The sequence below is a fragment of the Myotis nattereri genome (assembly GCF_964212035.1).
Source record: "Myotis nattereri genome assembly, chromosome: 4".
Lineage (NCBI taxonomy): Eukaryota > Metazoa > Chordata > Mammalia > Chiroptera > Vespertilionidae > Myotis > Myotis nattereri.
Window position 1 is genome coordinate 30,558,500 of NC_138079.1, and position 27,120 is coordinate 30,585,619.

Here is a 27,120-nt window from a genome sequence, read left to right on the forward strand (position 1 = left end):
AGGGGATTCTTGGGTTTGGAGGATCTGGGTTTCCAGGAAAGAGACCCAATGCGGGCCCAACTTCCACCTCCATGCCGGAGGTAAGAATTTGCAGCTGTGATTGCTCCTTTACACTCATGTTCTTGGAAAAGGAGCGGTCAGCATCTATAAACTCCGGGGTGACAAGCCGCTGCCTTGGCCCGTCTTCCGGAGCACTTTACATTAAGGAGAAATCACTGTGATCAAATCTCTGCGTCTTGCCGGCTGCAAGGAGGTGCTTTCTTGTTGGGACTTCGCAGAGACTCCATACACACCACACACCGGCACGGTGTGACTCCCCCCGCGTCCTGGTTCCTTCCCCTCCAGCTCTCCTTCCTTCCTTCTCATAAGGATGCTGAACATTTTGCGCCAAACTCTCCAAGCCACCCACGTGTTTGTTCTCCCCTTTTGCTGTTCAGTTTACTTCCTGACTTGACAAAGAGAAACTCTAGTAGTTGTTCTCGGGCTTTTAGGCTGTAATCCTGGGATCACAGTGTCTCACCCATACCCCACCCCCCACCCCAATCAGTTCTGCCCCGCCAAACCGCCCCGTGGGGGGGGGGGGGGGGATGTACAGATTACCGAGTATTTCTCTGGCTCAGCCTGCCCCCCGCCCCGTTTTTCTTCCTCCTCCCCCAGAGCAAACTGAATTCGCCTGTTTAGTCCCACTCCCAGAGCGGAATGGGAGTGGGTGGGGAAGGGGGTGGTGGGTGGTATAGATACTGGGTCTCTCTCTCTCTCTCTCTCTCTCTCTCTCTCTCTCTCTCTCTCTCTCTCACACACACACACACACCATTTAAGCTCCACTTTCAGGATCTCTCACACACACCTGAACACTAGCCTCTCTAACAAGGACAGACACGCCCCTGCTCGCCCTCCCCAATTCCCAGAATAGAATGTGACCCTAGGTCCAGGATTGCTGGCGATAAACAGACCACCAAGGAGAATCTGAGAACTGGGGAGGTGACCCCTGGCCTGGCTGGGGGAGGGGACGCTCTCCACTCACCGTCTGAGACCCTGGAACGACGAGGGCCAGGACATCCTGGATTTCTTCAGGCCGGGCCGGTGGCCGGTTTCCACGGCGTAGGAGGTGCGGTCCATGGCTCCACAGTACAGGTAGCGCTCAGTGTCCGAAAAGCCACGATGCCGGACGCGGCCGGTGGCCCCGCTCGAGGCGTAGCGACCACGAGCTGACCCGGGCGGCGGCGGGGGCGGCGGCAAGGGGGGCGGCGGCGGCTGCAGTGGGCACTGGGGCTGGGGCTGGGGCGAGGGCGGCGGTGGAGGTGGCGGCAGGTGATGATGGGGGTGCAGGAGGCGGACCTGGGGCTGCCGGAGCGGGTACTGATGGTGATGCTCGTGCCTCCAGAGGTGCTTGGGGGCTTTGAGCGTGGCCCCGCCGGCGCCGTCGCTGCCCTCGCCTTTGCCCGCCCGGGCAGGCACGCTACTACCCTCTGCCTCCATCCTGGCTCGCGGCGTCGCGCCCTGCTGCCCAGCCGGGTCCACCGCGCTGGCCCGCCCGAGCGCCTCCCTTTGCTGCCGCCGCCGCCGCTGCTTCTGAGCCGTGCGGAGGCTCGGCTCAGCTTCCTACTTGAAGCCACGAGACGCTCCCGCTCCCGGCGGCCGAGAGGGGGCTCTGCAAGCGGGAGGGGTCGCAGAAGGCGGCGGGGCTCCCTCCGCACCGGTTGTGGCGGGGACTCGTCCAGGGCTCGGCAAGTCACCAGGAGGAGGGCGTGCGGCGCCCGGCTTCACCAACGGCGGGTCCCGCCTTCCTCCTTTTCTTCTTCCCCTGCTTCCTCTGGGCGCCGGCGACGAGCCGGAATTGTTCGCAGCTGGGGATGCAGAACCGCAGCAGCTGCGGCCCGGCAGCCGCCGCCTCTGTCCGAGGCCCCAGGACACTGATCCCGGAGCTGCTGAAAAGTTGGACAGCTCCCTACTGGCCAGCCGCAGCTGTGACTTTCTCCAAAACCGCCGCAGCCAGTCAGGAGTCAGACCTGTCCTCCTGATCCTCCCCTCGCCACCCCCGCCTTGCCCCTGCCTCCCTCCCCTCTGCTCCCTCTCGCCCCCCCTCCCCACCCCCCTCCCCCGGTTTCCTCTTCACCTGCGCTGGCCTCCGTCCTCTTGGAGAAATGCAGTTTGGTGGTTCCTGGCAGGTTTTCAGAGCTTGTTGATGATGAGCCCCATGCTGGGGCTTCCAAAGATAAGAGATGTCACCTGGCAAAGTTGCCCGGAATGGAGTGTGTGCGCAGCGCTGAAAAATTGGATCTTGGTGAGGATCCAATATTAGGATTAGCCTGGTCTCTTGCCCTGACATAGAATTAAATGTTGTGTGGATCTTTCCCATAATAGGGCGGCCGCCCAACGTTTCTTGTTGAGGATTTTCCTTCAGCTAGTATATCCTTTCGCTGCGTCTGTGATTAAGGTCCCCAGGAGTGGTCCTAGCTGGAAATCAAGGAGAGCCTTCACCAGGGTTGAGCCAGCTGGTCACTGTTAAGATTAGGGCACCTTTTCTATCACAAACATCTAGTTATCTTCAGTGGTTTCTACTGTCAGTGCCTTCCTGCAATTTTGCCTTTCTTCCACTCCCGGCAGGAGAACACAGCTCAGTTACCCAAGTGTTTCAAAACATGTTGTACCATCATTATTCCGCAGAAAGTAGAGTCGCATTTGATGCTAAAATCCAAATTTAATTTTTATTTGCCTTCTTTTATTAGTGTTTTCCCTCAATGTTGAATGTATTTTAGGAGCCCAGAGAATTTCAGCACAATACATATACAGATTTTTCCTGTATCTTTTTTATTACCACACTGAAAAAAGATCAAATGTCACTTACTCACTGTTAAAAATAATTCTAGAATTAGACTTTGTGGGAGTTACCACTGTACCTTTTATTATTTGAAATATAAATATATTTCGGACTCTCAATAGCTTGTTGGCAGTGTAATTATTCTATTCTTTGCACACACTCAATGTTAAGATAATTGGATATGTACATTTTCTGTACATCATATAATGCACACTAGAGTACAAGAATCAGGAACCATCTCTTGAACTCTCCAGAGTGCTAGAAAGCGAATGCTCTCAATAGAGTGAGTGCTCAGTATTGATACCATTCGGCAAATAACATCATTGGAAATAAATGTTCACTTTGTTCATTAGTAAGAACAGTCCATGAAATGCACAAGTGTCTCCTCTAAGTGGGAGCAATTACATTTAATATTATGCAAAACGACCCTTGGCATCTGTTCATGGGTTTCTTTCTTTTTATGGTAGAAAACATCCTTTTCTCCAAATTTCAGTAGTGGAACTCCACTGAAATTTGTGGCCCATGAACAAAACCTGAGAAAGGCCATGTCTTGAGAGGAACAAAGCAGTCTCCCAAGCACAATTCTGTCAGCATAGGACTGAACACGTACTTGACTAAGGCATGTTCCCCTTCACAGACACAAGGGTGACTAATGGCAGAGGCCAGAGCATTTTTCATGCCTACAAAGGCATTGAGCTGCTATCTTTCCAAACATGAAAAAAGAGAAAAGGAAGTGTTATACAGTGTAAACTGCTTTTTAAAAATCTTTTTAAATTCATTGTATTATTAACATTTGGAACCATTTTAAAGAAGTATACAAATTTCTTCTGTCCTCTGAAATGCTTGCATCTTTCCCCTCAATATAATGATGGCAAAATACCTCTATCTGAAACTCTTTTCACTTCTCAAACACTAACAGTATAAGCCAAGGGTGGGCAAACTTTTTGATTCGAGGGCCACAATGGGTTCTTAAACTGGACCGGAGGGCCGGAACAAAAGCATGGATGGAGTGTTTGTGTGAACTAATATAAATTCAAAGTAAACATCATTACATAAAAGGGTACGGTCTTTTTTTTTTTTTAGTTTTATTCATTTCAAACGGGCCGGATCCGGCCCGCGGGCCGTAGTTTGCCCACGGCTGGTATAAGCACTGTCTGATCTTTTTTCCCAGAATAAATAGAACAATTCAAACCAAACCTCCTTCTCACTGTCAGTTCTCTCCTTTTAATTCATGAACACTTTCTTTTTCCAATAATTTCCAACTATTTCAAAAGATGCGTTTGTTTTTATGATATAATTACAAGTCATTTGCATTTTTAAAAATTTGTATTTTTATTATTGAAAGTATTACAGATGTCCCCTTTTTTTCCCCATTGACCCCCTCCACCCTGCACCCTCCCCTCCCAGGCCTCCACCACAACATTGTCTGTGCCCATGGGCTATTCATTTATGCATATAAATTCCCCTGTTAACCTCTCACCCTCAACTCCCACCCCTACCCCTGCCTTCCTTCTGAGATTTGTCAGTCTGTTCCATGCTTCTATGTCTCTGGATCTATTTTGTTCATCAGTTTATTTTGTTCATTAGATTCTACATATGAGTGAAATCACGTGAGACTTATCTTTCTCTGACTGGCTTATTTCATAATACTCTCCAGGACCATCTATGCTGTCTCAAATGGTAAGAGATCATTCTTTTTTACAGTTGTATAGTATTCTGTGGTGTAAATGTAGCACAGCTTTTTTTTTTTTTTTTTACCCACTCATCTACTCATCGACACTTGAGCTGTTTCCAGAGCTTAACTATTATAAATCAGACTGTTATGAACATATGCGTGCATATAGGTGCATTTTTAAATATAAGCAAATCATTTGATTATTTCTAACATGCTCTCAACATTAAGAGTTTTCAATTTCTTTTATAGTTACAAAAGAATATTGATATTAGTCATTTATTATGTGACTTTTGAGGTAAGATAGCTTGAGTTCCAATCTACCACTTCCAATTCATATGACCTTAGGTAAATCACTCCCCTTCATGCAAAGTAGTATTATTATTGCCTACTTCACAGAGTGTTGTGATTATAACAATGAATCACTACTTAGTACAATGCCTTATACACCATACATGTTTAAGAATAGTTACCAGTTTTAATTATTCATGCCAGATGTGTAAGAACCCCAAACATCATTTTAAGCAGTGGTTTACGATGAACCTAGGGCAGTGATGGCGAACCTTTTGAGCTCGGCATGTCAGCATTTTGAAAAACCCTAGCTTAACTCTGATGCCGTGTCACATATAGAAATTTTTTGATATTTGCAACCATAGTAAAACAAAGACTTATATTTTTGATATTTATTTTATACATTTAAATGTTATTTAACAAGGAAAAATCAACCAAAACAATGAGTTTGCCTGTCACCTCTGACACACGTGTCATAGGTTCGCCATCACTGACCTAGGGAGTATCTCCAAGAGAACTTTAAAAACTTGTGATGCTGAAGCCTCGATCAGTGATTTCAACTTCTGATGTTATCAGAATCACCTGGAGAACAAGTCTAGACTGTAAAGGCCTTTAGATAGGATAGGGTAGGATAGGGCTTGGACTGGTTTCACAAGGTGATTCTGATTCAGACTGAAGTTTTAAAATCATTGCCCGGCCTAGACAAATGAAATCAGTATTTCTGCGGGGGAGGACCCAAGCAGCAGCATTGAAAAAATTCCTTAGGTAATGTCACTATGTCAATAACCACAGATTCAGACCTACTCCCTCATTATGTGGTTGCAAAAACACTCTAGTCTAGGTGCTCTCAGTTGAATTGTGGCTCAAATATTTTCTGGGGGAAAAAAAACAGTTCAAGAGGCCAGGTCTTATGAAAATATATACTTGAACTATTACTCTAGTTCCTTTAATGATCAAAGAAAATTTTGTACTATAGAAATTTGAGCACTCTCAGTCTTCCACTTAATGAGTTTCGACCCATTGGTTTTTCATGCTTACATGTTAAATAAATTATCCATGTTTTTTCCCATTGATTGACTATAGATGTTGGTGTTTTATGGGCATAGTTGAGAGGCTTCTTATGAAGTATTGGGTTCATATGAGGCATCCTTGAAAGTTTTCCCTACTCATCATCAGCACAACTGGATAAAAAGTGACAATTTTAGGTAAATAATCAGTGCATTTTCCCTGAACAAACCGAAGTAAGCAGTTAATTGGTGCCATTAGCGTGAGACAGAGATTATCATATACCAGCACCACCACTCTTTTCTGCCAACGCATTTCAAATTTGCCCTGGAGATCCAATCAATCTCTCAATGTACTGCTGGGCTATTAACAAGGAAGAACATTCCTGTCAATAATGATAGAGCGTTCTGGCAGACATGATGTCAGTTTAAAGCTAAGAGAGAGCAAGCACCATTTCTAACCACAACACAGAATCTAATGATAAGTTATGATAACTAAGGGTCCATTTCTTATTTGGTGATGGGAGGAAGATTTAAGTGAAACTTTCTTTTGTATATTCAAACACACATGTGTTATCTTATATGTCAGGATGCATCAATTTGATGCTAACCAATCAATATGAAGTTGTTTCATTGTCAGATATTGGCCAAACTGCTGCCTAGTTAGAAATAGCCAAAGGATCCATAAAAAGCCTTATATTTCACGCAGGTCTTCAACATTTGTAGAAACAGGCTGAGGGTTTTCCCTTAAGATATATGAAGGGCTCATAAAGTTGTAAAAAAAGATACATATATTAAGTAATATTGTCAATCTTACCACAATAAACACCAATACTAAATTGTTTCCAATATACTAGGTCATTTTTTTCAGCAATTTTTTTCTCTAATATAAAAGAAACAGCAGAAAGCGATAAATGTTAAACTAAGAATTGATGCATTTGAACATATTTGCCTTTGACTAGCACGCTGATGTAAATTCAGCAGCCACTGGTTGTTTGGCACTATGGGTTTGGTTACTGCCAGAGACCAATTCTGTAACTTTCTAATGACTCCACTCATCAATTCAAGTTAGAAAATATTGCTTATATACTATATCAGCGATTTTCAACTGCTGTGCTGAAAGAATTTTTAAAACTTGCAATACCTGAGTATTTAGTAAAGGGCACTGACCTGTTTTTCCTTAGATTTTAAAATAAAAAAAATGGCAATAGCCACCAGAACAATAGCCATCCTATGTGAATAAATCAAAATTATATTTATTTGTTTTTGTCAGATAAGCAAAGACTTTATTTTTTGGTGTGCCACAGAATTTTAGTAATTATTTTATGTGTGCCATGAGATAAAAAAAGGTTGAAAATCTCTATTTATATGTCAATTTCCATGAAGACTTTGGTATTTCATTGAGAGACATGAAAAAGAACTTGTCCTCAGTGAGCTTAGTGTGTTGAAAGGAAAATAAGCATAAATAAAACATAATCAATTATAATTCAGAAAGAGAGAGAGAAAGAGAGAGAGAGAGAGAGAGAGAGAGAGAGAGAGATGGTGTTGGTAGAGACGTGTATTTTCTGCTATTGTAAACACAGGAAAAACATTCAATTCTTAAGCCTCAGTGAGACTTCACAAAGAGAGTGGCATCTAAACTGAGGCTAAGAGCTCAAGTACAAGTTGAAATTAGCTAATATCATTTTGTATTAAGATATATGCTTGACTGTGTGTCTTGGGGTGCATCAAAGGGTAAAAGCATTTTGGGAATAAATTGGCACCAAGAAAAATCCCACCTGATAGATGGGTTGTTGGACATTCAGAAAATGGCAAGTATCCTGTAAATCTGTGAGAAGGACAAATGGGAAAGTATGCTATCACCTGATAATGATAATCACCTCATATGAAGGGATTCCTCAGCACAGTATGGTGACTGTGGGTAAATTACCAAAAGAGCCCCCTTCTGGGTGGATCATGTTTTAAGTAAGGTAGGGTGCAAAGAGAGAAGAAGTGAAGGATATGAGAAGAAAAAGGAGAATTATAGATAGTGTGCTGCCCTTGAGAAGGAGAGGGTGGATTGAACTCTAAGATATAGATGGAAGGATTTGTCCTTATCTAAACAAAAACCAACAATTCTGTTGTGACAGAAGAAAAGAGGGAAAGGATGAATTTAGATGGAAGTATGTTTATTGCATTTATTGAACATTCAACTTTTGGCATTCTGCTGAACATTTTTTCTACATTATTTTATTTAATCCTTGCAACAGTGCACTTCTTTATTTATACTTTAACATTTTGAAAATCATAATAAGTCTTTTAACAGAGACTGAAAGGACTGTGCCAGTCTCCTGCAGGTGTTGAATATAGACTATGTGGCCTTAACTCTACATAGAAAATGCCTGTTCAGCTGATTGTCTCAACATTGGTTAATTCATTCAAATATTATTGAACACTTAGTGTATGCCAACCACTTAATTCTGGAGGAAAAAAAGGAATAAAACTGAAAAGCTCTGGCTCTCCTGTTTTAATTGGAAGAGAGAAAATATACACTCAAATCTACACTAATAAAAGAGAAAGATGCAAATTGACTGTACCTTTGTGATGCCCACCAGCCAATCATGAATGAGTATGCAAATTAACCCAACAAAGATGGTGGGTTAATTTGCATATACAGGCACTGAGCAGCTGGGGGTGGAACAGATGCTTGCGTCATCACCATGGCAACGACACAGGCATTCCACACCACCCCAGCCACTCTGGGCCTCTGGGCAGCATGGGAAAGCAGAAAGGTGGCTCCAGAACAGAGTGAAGGCAGAAAGGCAGCTCTGGTTGGAGCGAAGGCAATGCCATCAGCCAGGGGAAGGAAGGCCCATTCTTGCATGAATCTTCGTGCATCGGGCCTCTAGTAAATGTATAAATATGTCAGATGTAGCTAAGAATTATAAAGTGAATTAAGAAAAGCATGATGGGGGGGTGAGGGCAAGTGCTGGGGGAGTATGGGAAGCTGGGAGGAGGTCAATGTCGGGGGGGGGGGAAGGAGACATATGTACTACTATTTGTAATACCTTAAACAATTAAATTAATAGATAGATAAAATAAAAATGAATAATAAAAAAGAAAAGTATGATGTTTAAGAGTATAGGGTGGTCAAAGAAGGCTTCTTTGATAGGATAGCATATGACAAGAAACCTGAAGGAAATAAGGGAATGAGCCAGCATTTTAGCTATGGAAAAGGCAAGTACAAAGACACTGGCATAGCATTGAGCTAGTTATATTTGAGGGATACCAAGCCTACCAGTGGCCTGGGGTGAAGTAAAGTGGAGGCTATATTTGGAAACAAAGAAAGATAAAGGACAGCCAAGATGGCCATGGTAAGGATTTTGAATTTGTTACTTGTATTCATAGAGTGTACACATAGTTGAATTTTAGACTTAAATATATCATATGTAGATGCCTAATGAACTTAAACTTTTTTCAAAAGACTGCAGTATAATGCCTCACTGAAAAGATAAGGTATTCTGTATATATAAAAAAATGAAAATATGCCTGGAGACAAAGATTTACTCCAAGTGAAGAAAATATTTCTTTCAGGTTGAAATATTATACTTCTATATTTTATTATAAAGCAACAATATATTCGTAAGTACTTAAGATGCATATTGTTTTATCATTGAAATAACTACCAAATTGTGACCAATCAGACAGGAGTAATACACTTAAAATGAGTACATATTATCAAATTCCTCTGAAGGGATTTTGAAGAACTTTCAAAGTGACTGATTCTTGGAAATTTAAAAAATATATATATATATATGTATTGATTTCAGAAAGGAAAGGAGAGAGAGAGAGATAGAAACATCAATGATGAGAGACAATCATCGATTGGCTGCCTCCTGCATGCCCCACACTGGCATAGGCCCTGACTTGGAATCAAATGGTAACCTCCCGGTTCATAGATCAACAACCAACCATGAGTCATTCCAACTGGGCTAATTCTTTTTTATAAATATATTTTTATTGATTTTTTACAGAGAGGAAGGGAGAGGGATAGAGAGTTAGAAACATCGATGAGAGAGAAACATCAATCAGCTGCCTCCTGCATACCTCCTACTGGGGATGTGCCCACAACCAAGATACATGCCCCTGACCGGAATCGAACCCGGGACCCTTGAGTCCGCAGGCCGACGCTCCATCCACTGAGCCAAACTGGTCAGGGCTGGGCTGATTCTTAGAAATTGAGGGATGATTACTGGGGTGCTAAATGTTCATCTGTCAAACTTTCCAGCTGACTTTTAAGAGAGGATGCTAAACTTCTAGTGTTTGATAATTAAATTTAAAAACTTAATATACCTTGAAACCACACTGTCAATTTCAAAGATGCAAAATAGTTTATAAGAAGTAGTCTGGTTTTATGAAATTAGGCCTAACTATCAAAGGCCAAAAAATAGTTAAAAATCTTTAGATTCAGAATGTGAAGAAGACTTAATCTTACACCTTGAGATGCTGAAAAGTAACATGGTAGGCCTTGGTATAGCAAAATGCATGCATTTTTCATTCACTTAAGAAAATGTAAATTTAAGGTAATATCATTTTATAAAGTTCCTATTAAATAGAGTTGAATATTGTAATTAAGTGGTTTCTTAAAATAGAGGGTTTTTTTTTTTTTTTTTTTTTTTTTTTTAGCATTAACTCCATTTTGCATACACAGAAGTGAAAGCTAAGATAAACAGTTATTTGCCTAAGGTTGGGTGCTTGTTCGTTGTCAAAGCCTGGATTTGAGCCTTGGCCACACTGAGTCCAAAACCTGTGATCTTGCCTGGATGATGAAGGGAGAAACTAAACATAGATCTTTTGAAATTAAAATGTCAGTGGATGAGTTGATTAATAATATCAGTGAATGGGTTGGTTTAACATAGAATTAGAGAGCTGGAAAAATATTAGTTAAATATTAGAAATACCCTTTTCAATGGATAATATGCAAATGCTCATTATTAATACTTCTAATGTAAGTAAACTGCAGATCCTAGACAGTGCCAAATTACAAGAATCAATTGCTCTTCCATTTACCAGAAACTCATAAATGTCATACATATCCACACACACATATATATATATACATACATATATTTTTAGGAAGAGACATAATAAATGGTATCTAAGAGCTCTATGGAGAAAAATTTTAAACTTTAAATTACTTCTTTAAAAGACCGAAATAAGTAGAGAGAGATACTATTTTCATGAATAGAAATAATCAATGTGATGAAGAAATTTTTCATAAAATGATCTCTTAGACTCAATGATATTCTCATCAAAATTCTAAGAATATATTTTAAGAAACTTTAGATGCTTAGAAAAATTTTATATAAAAAAGAACAAATAGCCCTAACTGGTTTGGCTCGGTGGATAGAGCGTCGGCCTGTCGACTGAAGGGTCCCAGGTTTGATTCCAGTCAAGGGCATGTACCTTGGTTGCGGGCACATCCCCAGTAGGGGTTGTGCAGGAGGCAGCTGAAAGATGTTTCTCTCTCATCGATGTTTCTAACTCTCTATTCTCTCCCTTCCTCTCTGTAAAAAATCAACAAAATATATTAAAAAAAACAAGTAGGTGAGGGTACTTTCCCAATTATTAATGTTTATAAATCTGTAGTAATGAAAACAGTAAAGTATTAGCACAGGATGCATAAAATGTTCAATGAAGCAGATTAAAGACTCCAAATATATACCTCTATAATATGTGAAAACTTGACATTTTAGAGAGATGACATTACCCCCTATTGGGAAAGGAACAATTATTCAATAAATGGTGCTGGGACTATCGGTTAGCCATAGGATAAAAAACAAATCTTGACTCCCACATCACATAAAAACAGAACTCAGTTCTAGTTGTATTATTTAAAAACGAAAGCATGTATTTAAATATTTTGAAGGAAGTATTGCTGAGTGCTATTGTGATATTTGTACAAGGAAGAATTTCTTTTTTAAAACTTACAAAAGGCACCCTAACTGGTTTGGCTCAATGGATAGAGGGTCAGCCTGCGGACCGAAAGGTCCCAGGTTCGATTCCGGTGAAGGGCATGTACCTTGGTTGCGAGCACATCCCCAGTAGGAGGTGTGCAGAAGGCAGCTGATAGATGTTTCTCTCTCGTGGATGTTTCTAACTCTCTATCCCTCTCCCTTCCTCTCTGTAAAAAAAACCAATAAAATTATTAAAAAAAAAAACTTACAAAAGGCACTAACAGGGAAAGAAAAGATTGATAAAGTACTTTAACATTTAGAACTTCCATTCATCAACAGTGATCATTAAAAGTGAGAGAAGTCATAAACTGGGAGAAAGTGTTACAACACATGTAACTCTCAAAGGGCTATTTTAAAAAATAAGTACACCTACAAATCACTAAGAAAAAAACAGTGGAAAATAGGCAAAATACACACAAAAAAAGGCATTTCAAAGAAGAGGAAATCAGAATGGTGACTTGTAAAACAAGAATAATTAATCAATCTCATTAGTAATCAGGGGAATGCAAGTACAGACCATAGAGAGGGCGTGTAATGTCTGCTAGGTTGGCAAAAAAAGAATCCTGATGATACCATGTGTTGGTAAAGATGTAGATCAGGGGTAGGGATCCTTTTTCTGCCAAAGGCCATTTGGATATTCATAACATCATTCTCAGGCCATACAAAATTATCAATTTAAAAATTAGCCTGTTATAGTTGGTCAAACATTTAATTAGCTCACCCCTAATGCCTTGGCAGGGCCAGAACAAATAATTTCAGCCTGCAGGCCGGATGTTCCCCACCTCTGATGTAGATGAATGGGAACTCATACACTGCTCACGGGAAAGAAATTTTCATTACATGGTAAAGGTGACTATTCACATACATTATCCTTCACAATTTCAGTCCTGGATATTTGACACAGAGACCATCTTACACACACACATCAGGAAACATGTACCTGAATGTTTATAGCAGGATTATGCATTATAACAAAAAGCTGGATATAATCTCAATGTTTAACAATAAAAGAAAAGATAGATTCTGGGATATTCACACAAATATATCATGCAACCATGAAAAACTATGCTAGGCAACTTGGAGCAATCTTAGAAATGCCCTGTTGAGTTAATGAAGCAACAGGCAGATGACAAACGCTATACCATCCCATTGGGCTAAAAAAACAAGAAACAAATAAGAAAAAAATCTAATGAACTAAAATAAACTCATAAACAAAAAAAGAGGCATAGATAAATGGAACAGACTGACAGCTGTTAGAAGGGAGGGGAGAAGGGAAATGGATGAAAGAAGAGAAGGGATTAGCCAAAAAAACATATATGCATAGCCCATAGACACAGACAACAATTTGCTGATGGCTGGTTTAGGCCCGATGAGGGCCAGAAGGAAGGGAGGTAGGGGGAATGGGGACGTCTCTAATTGTGTCAACAATAACAATAAAGTAAAAAATAATAATAATATATTTGGAGCAGAGCTCACCCACCTAATGTGCATATGAATCTCTAGGGGATTTTACTGAAATGCAGATTCTGGTTCAGTAGACAGGGGTGGGGGGCGGGGGCGCGCAGCAGGGCTGAGGTTCTGTATGTCTAATAAGCTTCCAGGTGACCCCAATACTACAGGTCTGCAGACCACACTTAAGTTACAAGGTTTTAGAGGTTACATAGATATGTGACATTTTATGAAGTTTTAAAAAATCGATTGTTACAAAATTCACAAAATTTAGGTTGTTATTTGGTAAGCAGGGAATGAAAGATGGTCAATAGTTGAAGGAAGAAGCTCACAGATAGATGCAATGTGTTGATAAGATTGTGGTTCATAAATAATATGTTCTATAACCTATACACTCCAAAAATTATTTTGTATGTAATGAATATAGTATAATAAAAACATAAACATCCACAGGCAATGAATCCACATTATGACCAGCAGAACAGATAAAACTGAGGGGGGTAGGAACAGGCAGTGGGCATGTGGAACAAATATTCCATCTGCAGAAGAGAAAGCTGCAGGCCATTTGTAAACACTCTGTATTTGTAAGCTCCCCAAATTAAGTCCCTAGATAAACTCTTAAAACTGTGGCAGCATAAAAAAATATAGGGAATCCAAATAGAATTCTGAGCTAAAAATAATTGCAAACTTCTTTAGAATACAATTGATCCTCATTTCAAAGTTTAGCTTTTAAATTAACACTGAATTTGGGTAAACATTTTTGTGAAAAGGTATGTGTAGTTCCAAATGCAAAGTGAATCTACCCTATTCTTTCTCTATGATTTGTCCTTTCTCAACACACATATTATTCCTAAATACAGGGTCCCCGCAAAAAGGCATAAGCACTTTAACAGCTATCAGCTGAAAATGAAATGTATTTTAGTAAACACTGCCTTTATAGTTATTCAAAGTGTGTGTATACATTTTTGGGGACACCCTGTATTTACCCCATATATCTTCATTTCCAGGAAGTTTCCTTCCTAAGATCCGGAAGGATTTTAATAGTTCAAATATCTTCCATTAAAATATAATGTTCCTCATCATCTATCATTTTAGCAATCAGCAAACATCACAGCAGGGATTGGTAACAACCAATAAGAACTCTGGATAGTTGCCTAAAGATCAAGAAGTAGAGATAGCAGAAAAGAAAGCAGAATTAAAATAGTTTAAAATAAAAGATGCATGGGGCCGAGAAAAAGATGTTCTATCTTCTCATTCTCCAAACTGTTTTGGTGTATAAAAAATGTGATACATCACAAATCAGGCCACTCACTTAATGTCTAACTGCTCTAAGAGGTAAAATTATCTATACTAATAAAGGGTAATATGCTAATTAGACCAGACATCCTTCCAGACGTCCCTCCAGACAAAGCCACAGTGGTGGGGGCCAAGGCAGAGGTGGTTAGAGGTGACCAGGCCATCAGGGGAGGACAGTTAGGGAGACCAGGCTGGCAGGCAGAGTGGTTAGGGGTGAGCAGGCAGGCAGGCAGGTGAGTGGTTAGGAGCCAGCAGTCCCGAATTATGAGAGGGATGTCTTACTGCCGGTGTAGGATCGGGCCTAAACCAGCAGTCGGACATCCCCTTAGGGGTCTTGGAATGGAGAGGGTGCAGGTTGGGCTGAGGGACCCCCCTGCCATGCACAAATTCCATGCATTGGGCCTCTAGTAAGACAATAAAGAGCAGAATACCTAAATTTCAGTGACAACTAACACTTTTGTAGTTTACTATGAGCCAACCGTAGTTCTGACTGCTTTTCAGGATTTAATTTATGATCCCCACTGTACATATAAGGAAACTGAGACACATAGGAAGTAGTAACTTATCCAAGGTCACAAATATATCATGGGTAAAGCCAGGGTTACAATTCACACTGCGGCTTGTAGGGCTCTTGTTCTAAACCAGTGTTCCCTGCAGCCTCTCTGAAGTCCCAGGATCTTACCCTCTATTCTCATGTCCAATTTCCTCACAAATAAAATAGAACATAGGGTTAACAGGACATGTAAAGGAATGAATTAATTTGAATCTCCCAAAGTTGTGTGATTTGGGGGTGAGTTTTGAAACTTTGCTAAGCCTAGTTTCCTCATCTATGAAATACAACAGTGACAAAATAAACATGATAGCATTTTGTAAGAATTAAATAACGTAATTCAAGCATTTAATCCAAGGCCTGTCATTTTATGCACTCAGTAGAATTTGCTGCTACTGTATTGTTGCTATGATGATGATGATGATGGTGATTAAATGAGATTATAAATTTAAACCCAGGTTTGTCTTTACTCAGGATCTTGTACAAAATACTGCACAATTCCATATGCACGCATGCACACACACACACACACACACACACACACACATTTCTTTTTTATTGCTTTCTCCCTCCTTTATCTCCCTGAATCAAAAAGCAATTAAGTTTTGGAAACACAGTGAAAGAAACTCCAGCAGGCACCCAACTCTCAGGTGCCCAAAATAGAAACCTACAATAGATAAGGGAAGGGGAAATTGCTCCCACTTTGCAGGAATAAAGCCATTCTAGGACTGACTGTTCAAATTTAATTCATTAGTCTCCAAGGGGTCTGAAGATACTCTTAGATAATTATCCAAGACCACCAAATTCAGAGCCTACTGTAGCTATAGCTGATATTAATTGTAAGATGAATAAGTTCAATTTATTAAATGAAATGGCCTTTTCTCAAGTGATAACTAATATATTATTTTTCAGCAGTATCATAAATGACTCTTAAGACCTGAAGTAAACAAGACTTCCAAGAAGCTGCTTGTATTGAGGGAATACTAGTTTCCTAATCTGTCCTCAAGGAATGCCTGTTCCTTCCCTGTGGAGCACACTCACAAGCTAACTTGAATTGCGATCAGTTATTCCCTTTCATTGGGAATGCAAAACAAATGAAATAATGCATTAACGTTTGGGGAAAGGATACTGTTTCTTTTGATAGACTGTAAAAATGGAGTAGAAGAAAGTAAGAACCAGGAGAAGAAAAAATACAATTCATAATTACAGGCAGGCTCTCCAACATGTTATTAACATTTTTTAAATGTTTGCTTGCTTACTCTATCTTCCCAATGACATGAGATTTTATTTATTTTAAACAATGTAGTTTTGACATAGTATTTGGAGGGAGAAGAAGAAGGAAATGAACCATTATTTTCCTCAGTATGACACCACCATTTTAAAATAAATGGAAAATTTATGGTCTAATTTACTAAGGCTGAGTAATTTCTCTCCCCACTGCCCACCCCTGGCTTGGTGCATGGAAAACAGCATATTTTCTTCATGCATAAATAATGGAAATATCAACTTCTGAACACAATGAATTGTTCAGAAAGCTTTGGGGAGTAAAGCAAATGTAGATCTAGATTTATGGGCAATGGCCACCATGCAGGTTCAAAGATGTGGACTGATCGACCAATTATAAACCATGCATGGGACTTATTAACTCAGTTCTTCTTGGACGTTGGTCGAGTAACCCATAAATGATGAAGGCGTTCAGTCAAAATGGCCAAACCAATAATCTTATTGCATTGAAATAATATTTTTATTTTAAAAAGTATGTCATTCATCATCATTGTTAAGAGAATGGGCAGACCACCAGAAAGCCCTGAGTTTCAGTCCCAGCTCTGAGACTTTAGATGTGTAACCATATGTAAGCTACATCAAGTGTCAGTTTTCATCTATAACATCGGGAGGATAATAGAACCAACTTTGCAAAGTTACTGTTAGGATTAAATGAGGTAATAGATGCAAAATGCTCAGCTTAGTATCTGGCACATCAGTAATACATGTATACATAACTATACACACATATAGACGTTATTTTACATATGTATATATGCAATACTTATATGCACATACAATGCATATAATTTATAGATAATTAAGAAATGAGGAAAGTAAAGAAACCAAACCCATCACAGTATCATGTTAGGTGCTGAACACTTAAAAATTACGAGCTACATCCAAGTAGTAATAGGACTGTGCCTTTAAGTCAGCAATGAGTATTTTAGTGAGAAAATACCTGCTATACCTTAAAACTGAAACTAGTTTTGCCTATTGCTCTGCTTTGTTTCTATTTTTATTTCTGCTCTGTATCTGTTTTTTGGCATATGGAGAACAAGGAAGAAAACTAACATTTACTGGGGACCTACTGACACGTTCTAATAGGCATTTCATTTATACTCAGCAATTGATAGGCGGGCCTTTTGATCAGGTCGGTATTATTAGTCCTACTTCATAGATGAGAAAGAGGTGCCCTAAACAATGGGCCAAAATGTTACACAACTAGAAAATATTGCAACCCAAATTCTGCCCCTTATTTATCTACTTCTTTTACGTTTTTAAAGAAATTTACAGATCTAGTATTTGTCAGGTTCTTATCTGTTTTTAATTTGGAATCTATTTCTTTAGGGAAACTAGGCTAGATAAACTAGCTAGCTCATTAGCCAGGAAAAGTGGTATTTTTCTAAACCAGCCTATTAATCCATAATAAAAATACCGTATATTGCAATAAAACAGAGATTGGCAAACTATGGCTACAACACACATCCAGCTTATCACCTGTTTTAGTAAACCAAGTTTTATTGGGGCACAGCTACATCTGGTCATTTACTGATTGTCTACAAACGCTTCCATGCTGCAATGGTAGAGTTGAGAGGCTGTGACAGAGACTGTATATCCTACAAAGTCTAAAATAGAGGGGTGGACAAAAGAAGTTTACAGGTGTGAGTACATGAAACACAGTTTATTATTGTATTATTATTTATTAATATATTATTTATTTGTATTGCAACTGAATTGCCTTTACCTACTTGTATTTATTGATTCTTTATAGAAGCAGTTTGATGACTATCAATTAAACGTTAAAAATACTAGATAAAAAGCTATGTCGCTAACAAACCACCATTTCTAACATTCTCTCTATGAGGAAATACTCCCTGTTGTGATTGGGCAATAGTGAGGCAGGTCCCCGAAGATGATTTCAGTAGCTTCCAAGTCAGCCCAGAAGAGACCGAGTGGATGAGAGGCTGTGTGAAATCCAGGGCATATTTCTGACTTAGGCTGACCCCAAAAGAAGAGCTTATTTGCTCACAACTCCCAGCTGCCCAGTGCAAATGAAGATACTGCTCGCCTTTTGTCTTTGGACTTTCCTTGCTACACCCTTTTCCCCTGAGCTAAAACTTCTCCCAGGTCCTCCTTCTTTACTGGACTTCCCCCATCCCTTTTAAAAGATCAAAGCCTTCCCACCTTCAAACCAAACAATCTTGCAAAGCGTTAAGGAATGTGATTATTACTTACCCTTCACTGAAATGGATTTATTTACAATATTTTAAGTTTTCAAAGTTCTTGCTTTATTTTTTCTTTCTGTTGGTGAAACTAACAACTTTGAAATTATGTACTTTTAGGCCATATCCATGTGAAAGAAACATTTCCAGTTCCTCATGCCACATTATACCTCATACTAACTCTGAAGGTAATCTATAAACATACTTAGATAATATTAACTAAAAGGCCAAATAATTTGTTCATGTGTGTAAAGGAAGGTATGAAACAAAGAAACTCAACATTTTTTAAAGAAAAGATGGACTTACTTTTGAAAATGTTGCTTTTGATTATTGGTTACTGTTTCAGTGGAAGCACCGTGACTCCAAAATTTTCATCAACACAAAACTGAAACACTTCTGGTAATTATTATAATTTCTACTTAAAATTTAATTTTCCTTTTATCTTTCTTCAGTGCCATTTCTGATAGCTTAATGAATAAGCTAGAACCTAAAAGTAAAAACCTTCTCAAGATTTTCTTCTGGGTTTGTCCTGGAAACTACCTAAAATATGGTCCATGATTATATACTTTACTCACTATGAACTGTAAATACAGTAACTACATTGTCCAAACCAAGAATTGAGGTTCATAGTCTGACAGGTCTCTAGGAAATGAAAACTATTATTATTTGTTATTGAGATAAATATCATTATATTAGTTTCAGGTATGCAGCATAATATGTACATATTATAAAATGATGACCACTATAAGTTCAGTTAATATCCATCACCACATTTGGTTACAATGTTTTTCTTATGGTAAGGACTTTTAAGATTCAATCTCTTAGCAACTTTCAGACATACAATATGATATTATTAACTTTAGTCACCATGTTGTACATTACATCCCCAGGATTTATTTATTTTAAAATTGAAAATTTGTACCTTTTGATCATCTATACCAATTTCGCTTGCTCAACCACCCCTTACCTATGGCAACCACCAATGTGTTCTGTGTATCTATAAGTTCAGGATGGATTATTCATACTTAGAATTATTTTCCCAAGTTTAGAATGTAGGACAACCATAACTATAGAGTTATTCTTATATATTCCCTACAGTTGTTCTTTTAGATAAATAGGGAAGATTTGTATAATCCATGGAGGAGGTCAAAGGAGGAAAAAAGTGACAGACCTCTGTAATAGTTTCAACAATAAAAATAAATATTCTACATCTATTTTCAAAAAATAATTCGGGAACCTTGACTAAGAATTAGTTCAATCCATGATGCAGAAAATAATCATTAGAATATATTTAAATATAATACAAAGTGGTGGATTTTTCTTGCATTTCTTTTTTATCTACATGTATAATCACATTCATTATTTCTTATTGTATTTTATCCTTAGTTCACATTTGGCCATTATCTTTTTGTTGTGACTCTTTTAAGTGAATTAATTAACTAGGACATGAACTTGTATAAACAAAAATTACCAAGTATGTTGAATTAAATACATTGATAACAGCTTAGACTATTTCTTCTCTTTGATTTCTTATATCTAAACATTTTTGAGTCTTATCAACTCTTCGTTAACTATATCTTCTACAGTCATCACTTATTTTTCCTTCCTACTTCCAAAATTATAGTACAAACCTTCACCACTTCACTCCTAGATTGTTGTGATAGATTTCTAATTTAGTATTATCCAAAAAGTGGTCGGAAAACCACTTAAATCAGAATCATTTGTTAAAATGAAGATTAAGGGCCCTCTCCAGACTTAATCAGAACTTTGGGGTAAGGTCCAGGAATCTGCAATTTTAACAAGCTACCTTGGTGGACTCTTAAGCACATTAAAGTTTAAGAACCAGTTTTCAAACTGCTTTCTTCCTTTCTCATCTCTCTCTAGTTTCAAGAAATCGTGCACATTTTTATCAGAGTAATCATTCTAACATATTGTCCTTGTCCTTCTACTTCCCTGTAGAAAACCATCCATGATTCTTCATCATTCTCAGAACGAAGTCCAAATGTCTTAACCTGCCAATCGAGGATCTGCACAATATGGTCAGGAACTCCTTTACAGTTCCCCGCCACCTCCCAAAGATGATAAGCTAATTTCTAGTTTCATGCATTCAAATCAATTTTGAACCACCCCCTGCCCCCAGCTTGGAACAGCCTCCACTGATCCAACTCGAACTCATTCATAATTCAATCCAAAACAAATCAATTACAAGTGTTTCCACAGTGACTTCTTTAGTCTTTATAAACTCATATCATTTATTGTTCATACTATTCATATGAAACTTAATCATAGACTGCCTGTGCTGCCTCTTGAATTATCATTTAAATTTTAATGTGAGTATGCATGTCTCATTTTGTACACCTTGATCATGAAATTTCTGAAGGTAAAAATACTGTGTATCCAACTGTGTTTTCCAGTATACCTATAAACAATGAATAAATGCTTTTGAAATGACTAAATGAATAAAAATTGGCTAAGACTCCTATGATTTAAACAGTTATATGGCTGATTCAGCTGATTGTTTTGGCATTGCATATATTCAGCATTAAGAGACTCCCATATTTTATGAGCTTTCACTTCTCTCATTTTCATATGCCAAAGAGCTATTCATGACAACTGAATTAACTCCAAAATACCAGTAATAGGAGCATCAGCAGTTTGGTTCAAATATTGTATAAAGATCTTGCTGGATGATTAAATGGGGCTGTAGAACTTGAAGTTTTAAGCTTCATTCTGTCCATGCTATACCTACTCACACAATCACAAAATGCCTCATTTCTTTGTTACTCTCAAGACCCCAAAGAGATGCTGGTAATGTACTTACATGACTTCCATGTAACCACAGACCCCAGATTCCCCATTGGAAGCACTTATATCCATGATAGTTACCAATATCTCCTTGCCTCCAAAAGATTTCCATGTTCAAAACACAAATTTGGATTTTACAATGTAGTAGAATCCTGGAACAGAGCTGGGGTCCTCACCAGCATCTGCCAGGGATAGCAAGATAGCTGGAGGATTACCATAGCAGCATTGATGGACGTTAGGACTGGCTCATCTGTCTATCAGAATCTAAGGTCCACTTTAAACACTTTAAAACAATTAGAGCTATCTTCATGATTCCCTGGACAGTAATTGATAGATTCTATATCTGAATGGTCATTTGATGAGGTCTAATTTATAATACAATCCGTTTTTAGATGTTTAAGTATATTATGTATTTATTGTATAACAGTAATGTACATGTACTTATTTTCTATGCCCACATAGCCAAACTCTACATTTGAATGGGTAATTTATTTTTTGATCAATTGTAACTCTTTTAAAGCTTTATAAGGCTCACAGTTTTTTATTATTACTAAAATTTTCATAGAATTTCCCCCCAAGCAATAAAGTACAAAGGGAGGCTTTGGAGGAATAAAAAATTTATGTTCAAATTTCAACTCTGCCACTATCAGTGTGAATCTGTATGCTGTCTTCACTCTTCTGAAGTAATTTCTCTAAGATGTTATTTTAAAAGGAATAATTCCTACATCAAAGAATTGTAATAAGAATATAATAACACATGAATGAATTGACACAGCACTTGCCATGCACATAGTTATTTATTGTCTGCTTCTCCCCAAACTCAATGAGAAAAAAGTCTGATGCATAGTAGGTGCTCAAAAAAATTAATTGAATTAATGTAACTAACCTGTGTTTCTGATAAGAAAGATTGATTTTCTATATTTTAACATAACTCATGTAAAATACTTAAGCAAAATATTTCATTAAAAGGAAAACATCAAGAAACCAGTCTTTTCCTTTTCACATGTAGGAAAGCAAGATGGTACTTGGTAATGGGAGGTACATGTCAGCAACAAACTAAAAAACATATTGTGATTAATATGTTTATCACAGAGTAGTCTAACAAGATAAAAAAACACCTGGGCATGTTACCCTGATGGCCTATGAAGATCAGGTCAGGTAACCTAGTGTTTGTTTAATGACCCATGATGAGCCTGGAGGGGATCCCATATTTGTTGGGTTCTACATTCTTAGGTCCCTCTTGGTTTTTAATCATTTATACAAATATGAGAAGTAACAGGGATTATATTCATCCAACAAATAATTATTGAGTACCAACTAACTGCCAGGAAATGTTTTAGTCACTGGGGATATAGCAGTGAACAACACGATCAAGGCTGTAATGTAGTGAGATGAACAATAAACACGTAATAAATATAAAAGCAAACACTCCAGAAAGAAGACAGTGAGGCACACTACTCTGAGAATTCTACATAATGGATATGCTAGCAGGTTACTGAAGCCTGCTTTAGATTGGGTTGCCAGGGAAGACCTCTCTGAGCAAGTGACCTTTAAGCTGAGACCAAAATGACATGAAGGAACCAGGGATACAAACATCAGAGAAGAATAATTATAGAGGGAACAGCTAGATATGTATGGCAGTTCTAAAGAAGGGCTTGGGAAGTTTTAATAAACAGACATCAAACCACGGCAGATGAGGGTAAATGAAACCAGCAATTATTCAAGGGCGTGAGGAATATTTCAATTTTTCTTATTGTTATATGAAAGGTGTTAGATGAGATAATTGCCAAGGATCATTTTCTACTAAAAGTGTTTTTTCAAAATTTCAGTGGTCAAGATGTTTCTTTTAGTCCCAAATGAAATCTTGATGAAACACTCTGTTTTTCAAGTCCTGTCATAGGAAATCCCCAAGCCTGAGCAGCTGCACTTCTGACCCCATGAGGCTGCAGATGTGGCAGTTGGTATAATACTCTATGTTTAGAAAAGCCAAACACGGCTTCATCCATGTGTGTGAGAGAGCCAGACAAACATGTTTGAATTTTGTATTAATAGACTTCCATTGGAGAGAGAAAAAACGAAACACCCAAAGATATAAAAATGTAACACATAAAAGTAAAGTAAAGCTTATTTTCTTTCCTGTAGTCCAGAACCTTAATTATAAACATTAGAGGCTTTGTGGAAACAAGTCAGGTAATTAATTCCGACAGCATTAATTTTCAAAGAGAGGGTAACAGACATGGCGCACATATGTTTGTCTACCTGGGGTATTACATGTATATTTATCTATAAAAATTCTGAGTTAGAATTGATATATTGGCTCCCACTTGTGCAAATCATCTATAAAAATAGCTTAGTTGTGCTTTAAATACTTAATATTTCAAAGAGAATATAACATTTAGTGGAACAAATATAAAATGTTAATGCTGGGATAAAGAACAATAATAGCCGTAAAGGATGATAACAGGAATGTCAGGATTTTTTTGTCATGAAGTAGTAGTTTTTAAGAGACATAATTTGTCCCCTACTATATCCACTGTCAAAAATCATATAATAATAAGCTATTAAATAATATTTCTATTACATCTTTTTAAAATATAGTTTAAGGATAGGCTGGGCTACCTTGGATATAATGTATACCATTTTCTATAGAAATTCATAGTTAGACTTGACATAGCGACTCCCACTTGTGAAAATCAGCTATACAAATAATTTAATTCAATACTTATTTATTGAATAAATATAATCACTACATGTCCTAGGTACTAGAGTATGTCATAAATATAACAAAATTCTGTCATTCTTGGAATAGACAAATAGCAAATAAACATATATTCTATCAGGTGATGATAAGTTCTATATAGAAAAAAAAGGTGTGGGGAATAAGGAGTGTAGGAGAGCGGAACATGCAGTTTTATATAATCTGGCCAGGAAAGTCCTCTATGACAAAGTGGTATTTGAACAGAGCTGAGAAAAACTAGGAAAAAGCATTCTAGGTAGATATAGTTGCTTCTGCGAAGTCCCTGAGGCAGGGCAGGGCAGGGCAGCAAAAAGGCCTGTGTGATGGGAATGGGCTGAGTGAATGAGAAACCAGAGGAAATAAGGTTGGGGGAAGGACTGCGTATGTTTTGGGGGAGAAGTTTTGGCTCTGACTCAGAACGAGATGGAAGCCTTTGACAGCTTTTGAGAAGAAGAATGACATGGTCTCAGTTACAGCCTAAGAGGATCACGCTCTGGCTGCATGTTGAAAACAGACTGTGGAAGGCGCAAGTGTGGAGGTAGCAATACAAGGCAGGGAGCTATTCCAGTGATTCACCTGAGAGATAACTGAGACAAGGCGGAAGAAATTTAAGGGAAGCAAAAGAAGGTAAGAATAGCTAAGGGTTAGGTATATGTTGATGAATGTCTGTAATGTGTCGAAAGAGAAAAGAAAAGAAGTCAACCCTGTTTGGTCTTAGCTACTGGGATTGCGGTGCTGCTGTTTAGGTGAGGCGGGGGGAATGAGGGGACAGCAGATTTTGGGGTTATAAATCTGGAGTTTATTTTAGGGCAGATTAAGTTTGAGATACCACTAGGCTTCTAAGAGGAGTATAGAAGATATAGTGCACTTGTGTTTGTCAATGGGTGATATATCTACACTAATAAAAGAGAAAAATGGTAATTGGCGTACGGCGATACCGTTTTCATTGGCTAATCAGGGCTATATGCAAATTAACTGCCAACTAAGATTGGCAGTAACTGCCAACAAGATGGCGGCTAATTTGCATATGTAGGCACAATGCAGGGAGGCGAAAGGGAAAGCAGGAAGAAGCCCCCTGCCACTGACAGTGATCGGAAACCCAGGGGGCACCTAAGAGCTGGGGGGCAGGGCAAAGGTGGCTCTGGGGCCGCCTTTGCCCTGCCCCCCAGCCATGATCGGAGAATCAGGCGCCTTTGCCACCCTGGCCAGTGATAGCAGGAAGTAGGGGTGGAGCCAGCGATGGGAGCTGGGCACGGTCAAAGCTGGCAGTCCCGGGAGCTAGGGGTCCCTTGCCTGGGCCTAAAGCGGAGCCCACGATCACGGGCCACTGCTTGGGGGGATATGATGGTCCCCTTGCCCAGGCCTGAAGCCTGGGTCAGAGGCGTCAGGCTTGGGCGGGGGGTGGAGCAAGCGATCAGAGGGAGATGGGGGTCCCCTGCCCAGGCATGATTCCTGGGCCAGAGGCCTCAGGCCTGGGCAGGGGCCAGAGCCAGTGATCAGAGGGTGATGGGGGTCAATGCCTGAGGGCTCCCAGTATGTGAGAGGGGGCAGGCTGGGCTGAGGGACACTCTCCCCCCCTCCCCCCCCCCCACAACCAGTGCACGAATTTCGTGCACCGGGCCCCTAGTATCTATATAACTGTAGAAATTCTGAGTCAGAACTGACATATTGACTCCACTTGTAGTTGGGGCTGGAGAAATACATTTGTGAATTGACAGTCAATGGATAACCAGCTGGGGAGGACTAGAGACAGGAGAAAGTCTGGAGGCAAATTGGACAAATTAGAAAGAACCAAAAAAGGACAATGGGGAAAGGCCAGTGCATAGGAAGAGGGATAAAAAATCACCCTGGAAACCAAGGGAAGGGATAATCCAATTAAACATAGGTTATTTTGAAATGTACTATTAGTAACTGACATAAGGTAGTTGCTTGCAAGGACCCAATAGCTTGCTGAGTCTACACTTAGAGAGCATAGGGAGTAAGCTTTGCAGCAGCTACCGGCTTTGGCAGGCCTCAGAAAGGAAAATGGTTTGCCTTCGTATTGCTTGCTTTAGGCATGAAGTATTTTTGGGCATGGATAGTCTTGGGGGCAAGAAGACCACAATTATATGTGATTTCTGGGATGCAATACAAATAATAAGTATTGTTCTTGCTGTTTTCCTCACAATCATTTGAGATTGAACATCGACTCACACATTTTACCTCACGAGGAACTACGGTATATAGCATTGCATTGTGTTATGATTATATTGATTTTTCCCTTCATAGTTGTGTGATTTACTCTTAACAGGAAATATGAGTACAGAAGATATTTCTCTGAAGGTAATTTTCATTTTTTTATAACACTAATCTCTTTTTGGTGATGTGAATTATCTGGAATATCATCACTCCAGAAGAATAAAGTGTATTTTTTTCATCACATTGATCTAAACCTGAAACACATAATACTATTTCTCTGAAATACTTTCATGTAAATAATTTATCCCCATACATTCTTTCTTTAATTTTCTACTATCCTGACCTCTCTGTAAACATTTTTTTAATATTCTTTACCTCTCCTCATCACCTCACACTGCCCCCAAAATATGTGTAGTCAACTACAGAGTATAATCTATGAGAGAGATTTTTTGGAATTTTTATATTTTGGGGAGAAAAGGGTAATGGTAAACCCTTTCCTGGAAACCCTGCCTCATACACCAAGACTTAAGCTAAATTAAAAATAATCTAGGCAAAAAACTCACACATCAATTGAGAAATACTAATTGGCAACTTGCATAACAAGAAAACAAACTACATGAATTAAAAGAATGAGTTATTCTGCTTTTATTATATTTTATCTTCACTTTTTTTAATATGAGGAAATTTTACTTCATGCAACCAATTTCATGCAATTTTTTTTTAATCCAGGCATACAGTGAACATAAGTAACTGTGGTCAAAATAATATGTGCCAAATGCACTTGTCAAAAGGTAAACTGTGAGGTCTTGGTCAGGTGGTTCAATTGGTTGGAG

The 27,120-nt window shown here is 38.9% G+C and overlaps 1 protein-coding gene and 1 long non-coding RNA gene across 2 annotated transcripts in view; one reads left to right on the top strand and one right to left on the bottom strand.

Moving 5' to 3' along the window:
- LOC308518427 (3',5'-cyclic-AMP phosphodiesterase 4D-like) overlaps positions 1 to 3,531 on the bottom strand; it is a 206,673-nt gene extending 203,142 nt beyond the window's left edge. The window contains exon 1 of the mRNA XM_081090160.1: positions 1,025 to 3,531. Within this exon, the coding sequence (XP_080946286.1) occupies positions 1,025 to 1,479 (455 nt within the window). The 5' untranslated portion in view covers positions 1,480 to 3,531. The remainder of the gene's footprint in view (positions 1 to 1,024) is intronic.
- LOC308518430 lies at positions 572 to 22,004 on the top strand. Its single transcript, XR_013995946.1, has 4 exons — positions 572 to 1,134; positions 4,409 to 4,501; positions 18,688 to 18,755; positions 20,527 to 22,004. It is a non-coding gene; the product is annotated as an uncharacterized lncRNA (long non-coding RNA).
- Positions 22,005 to 27,120: the final 5,116 nt, after the last annotated feature.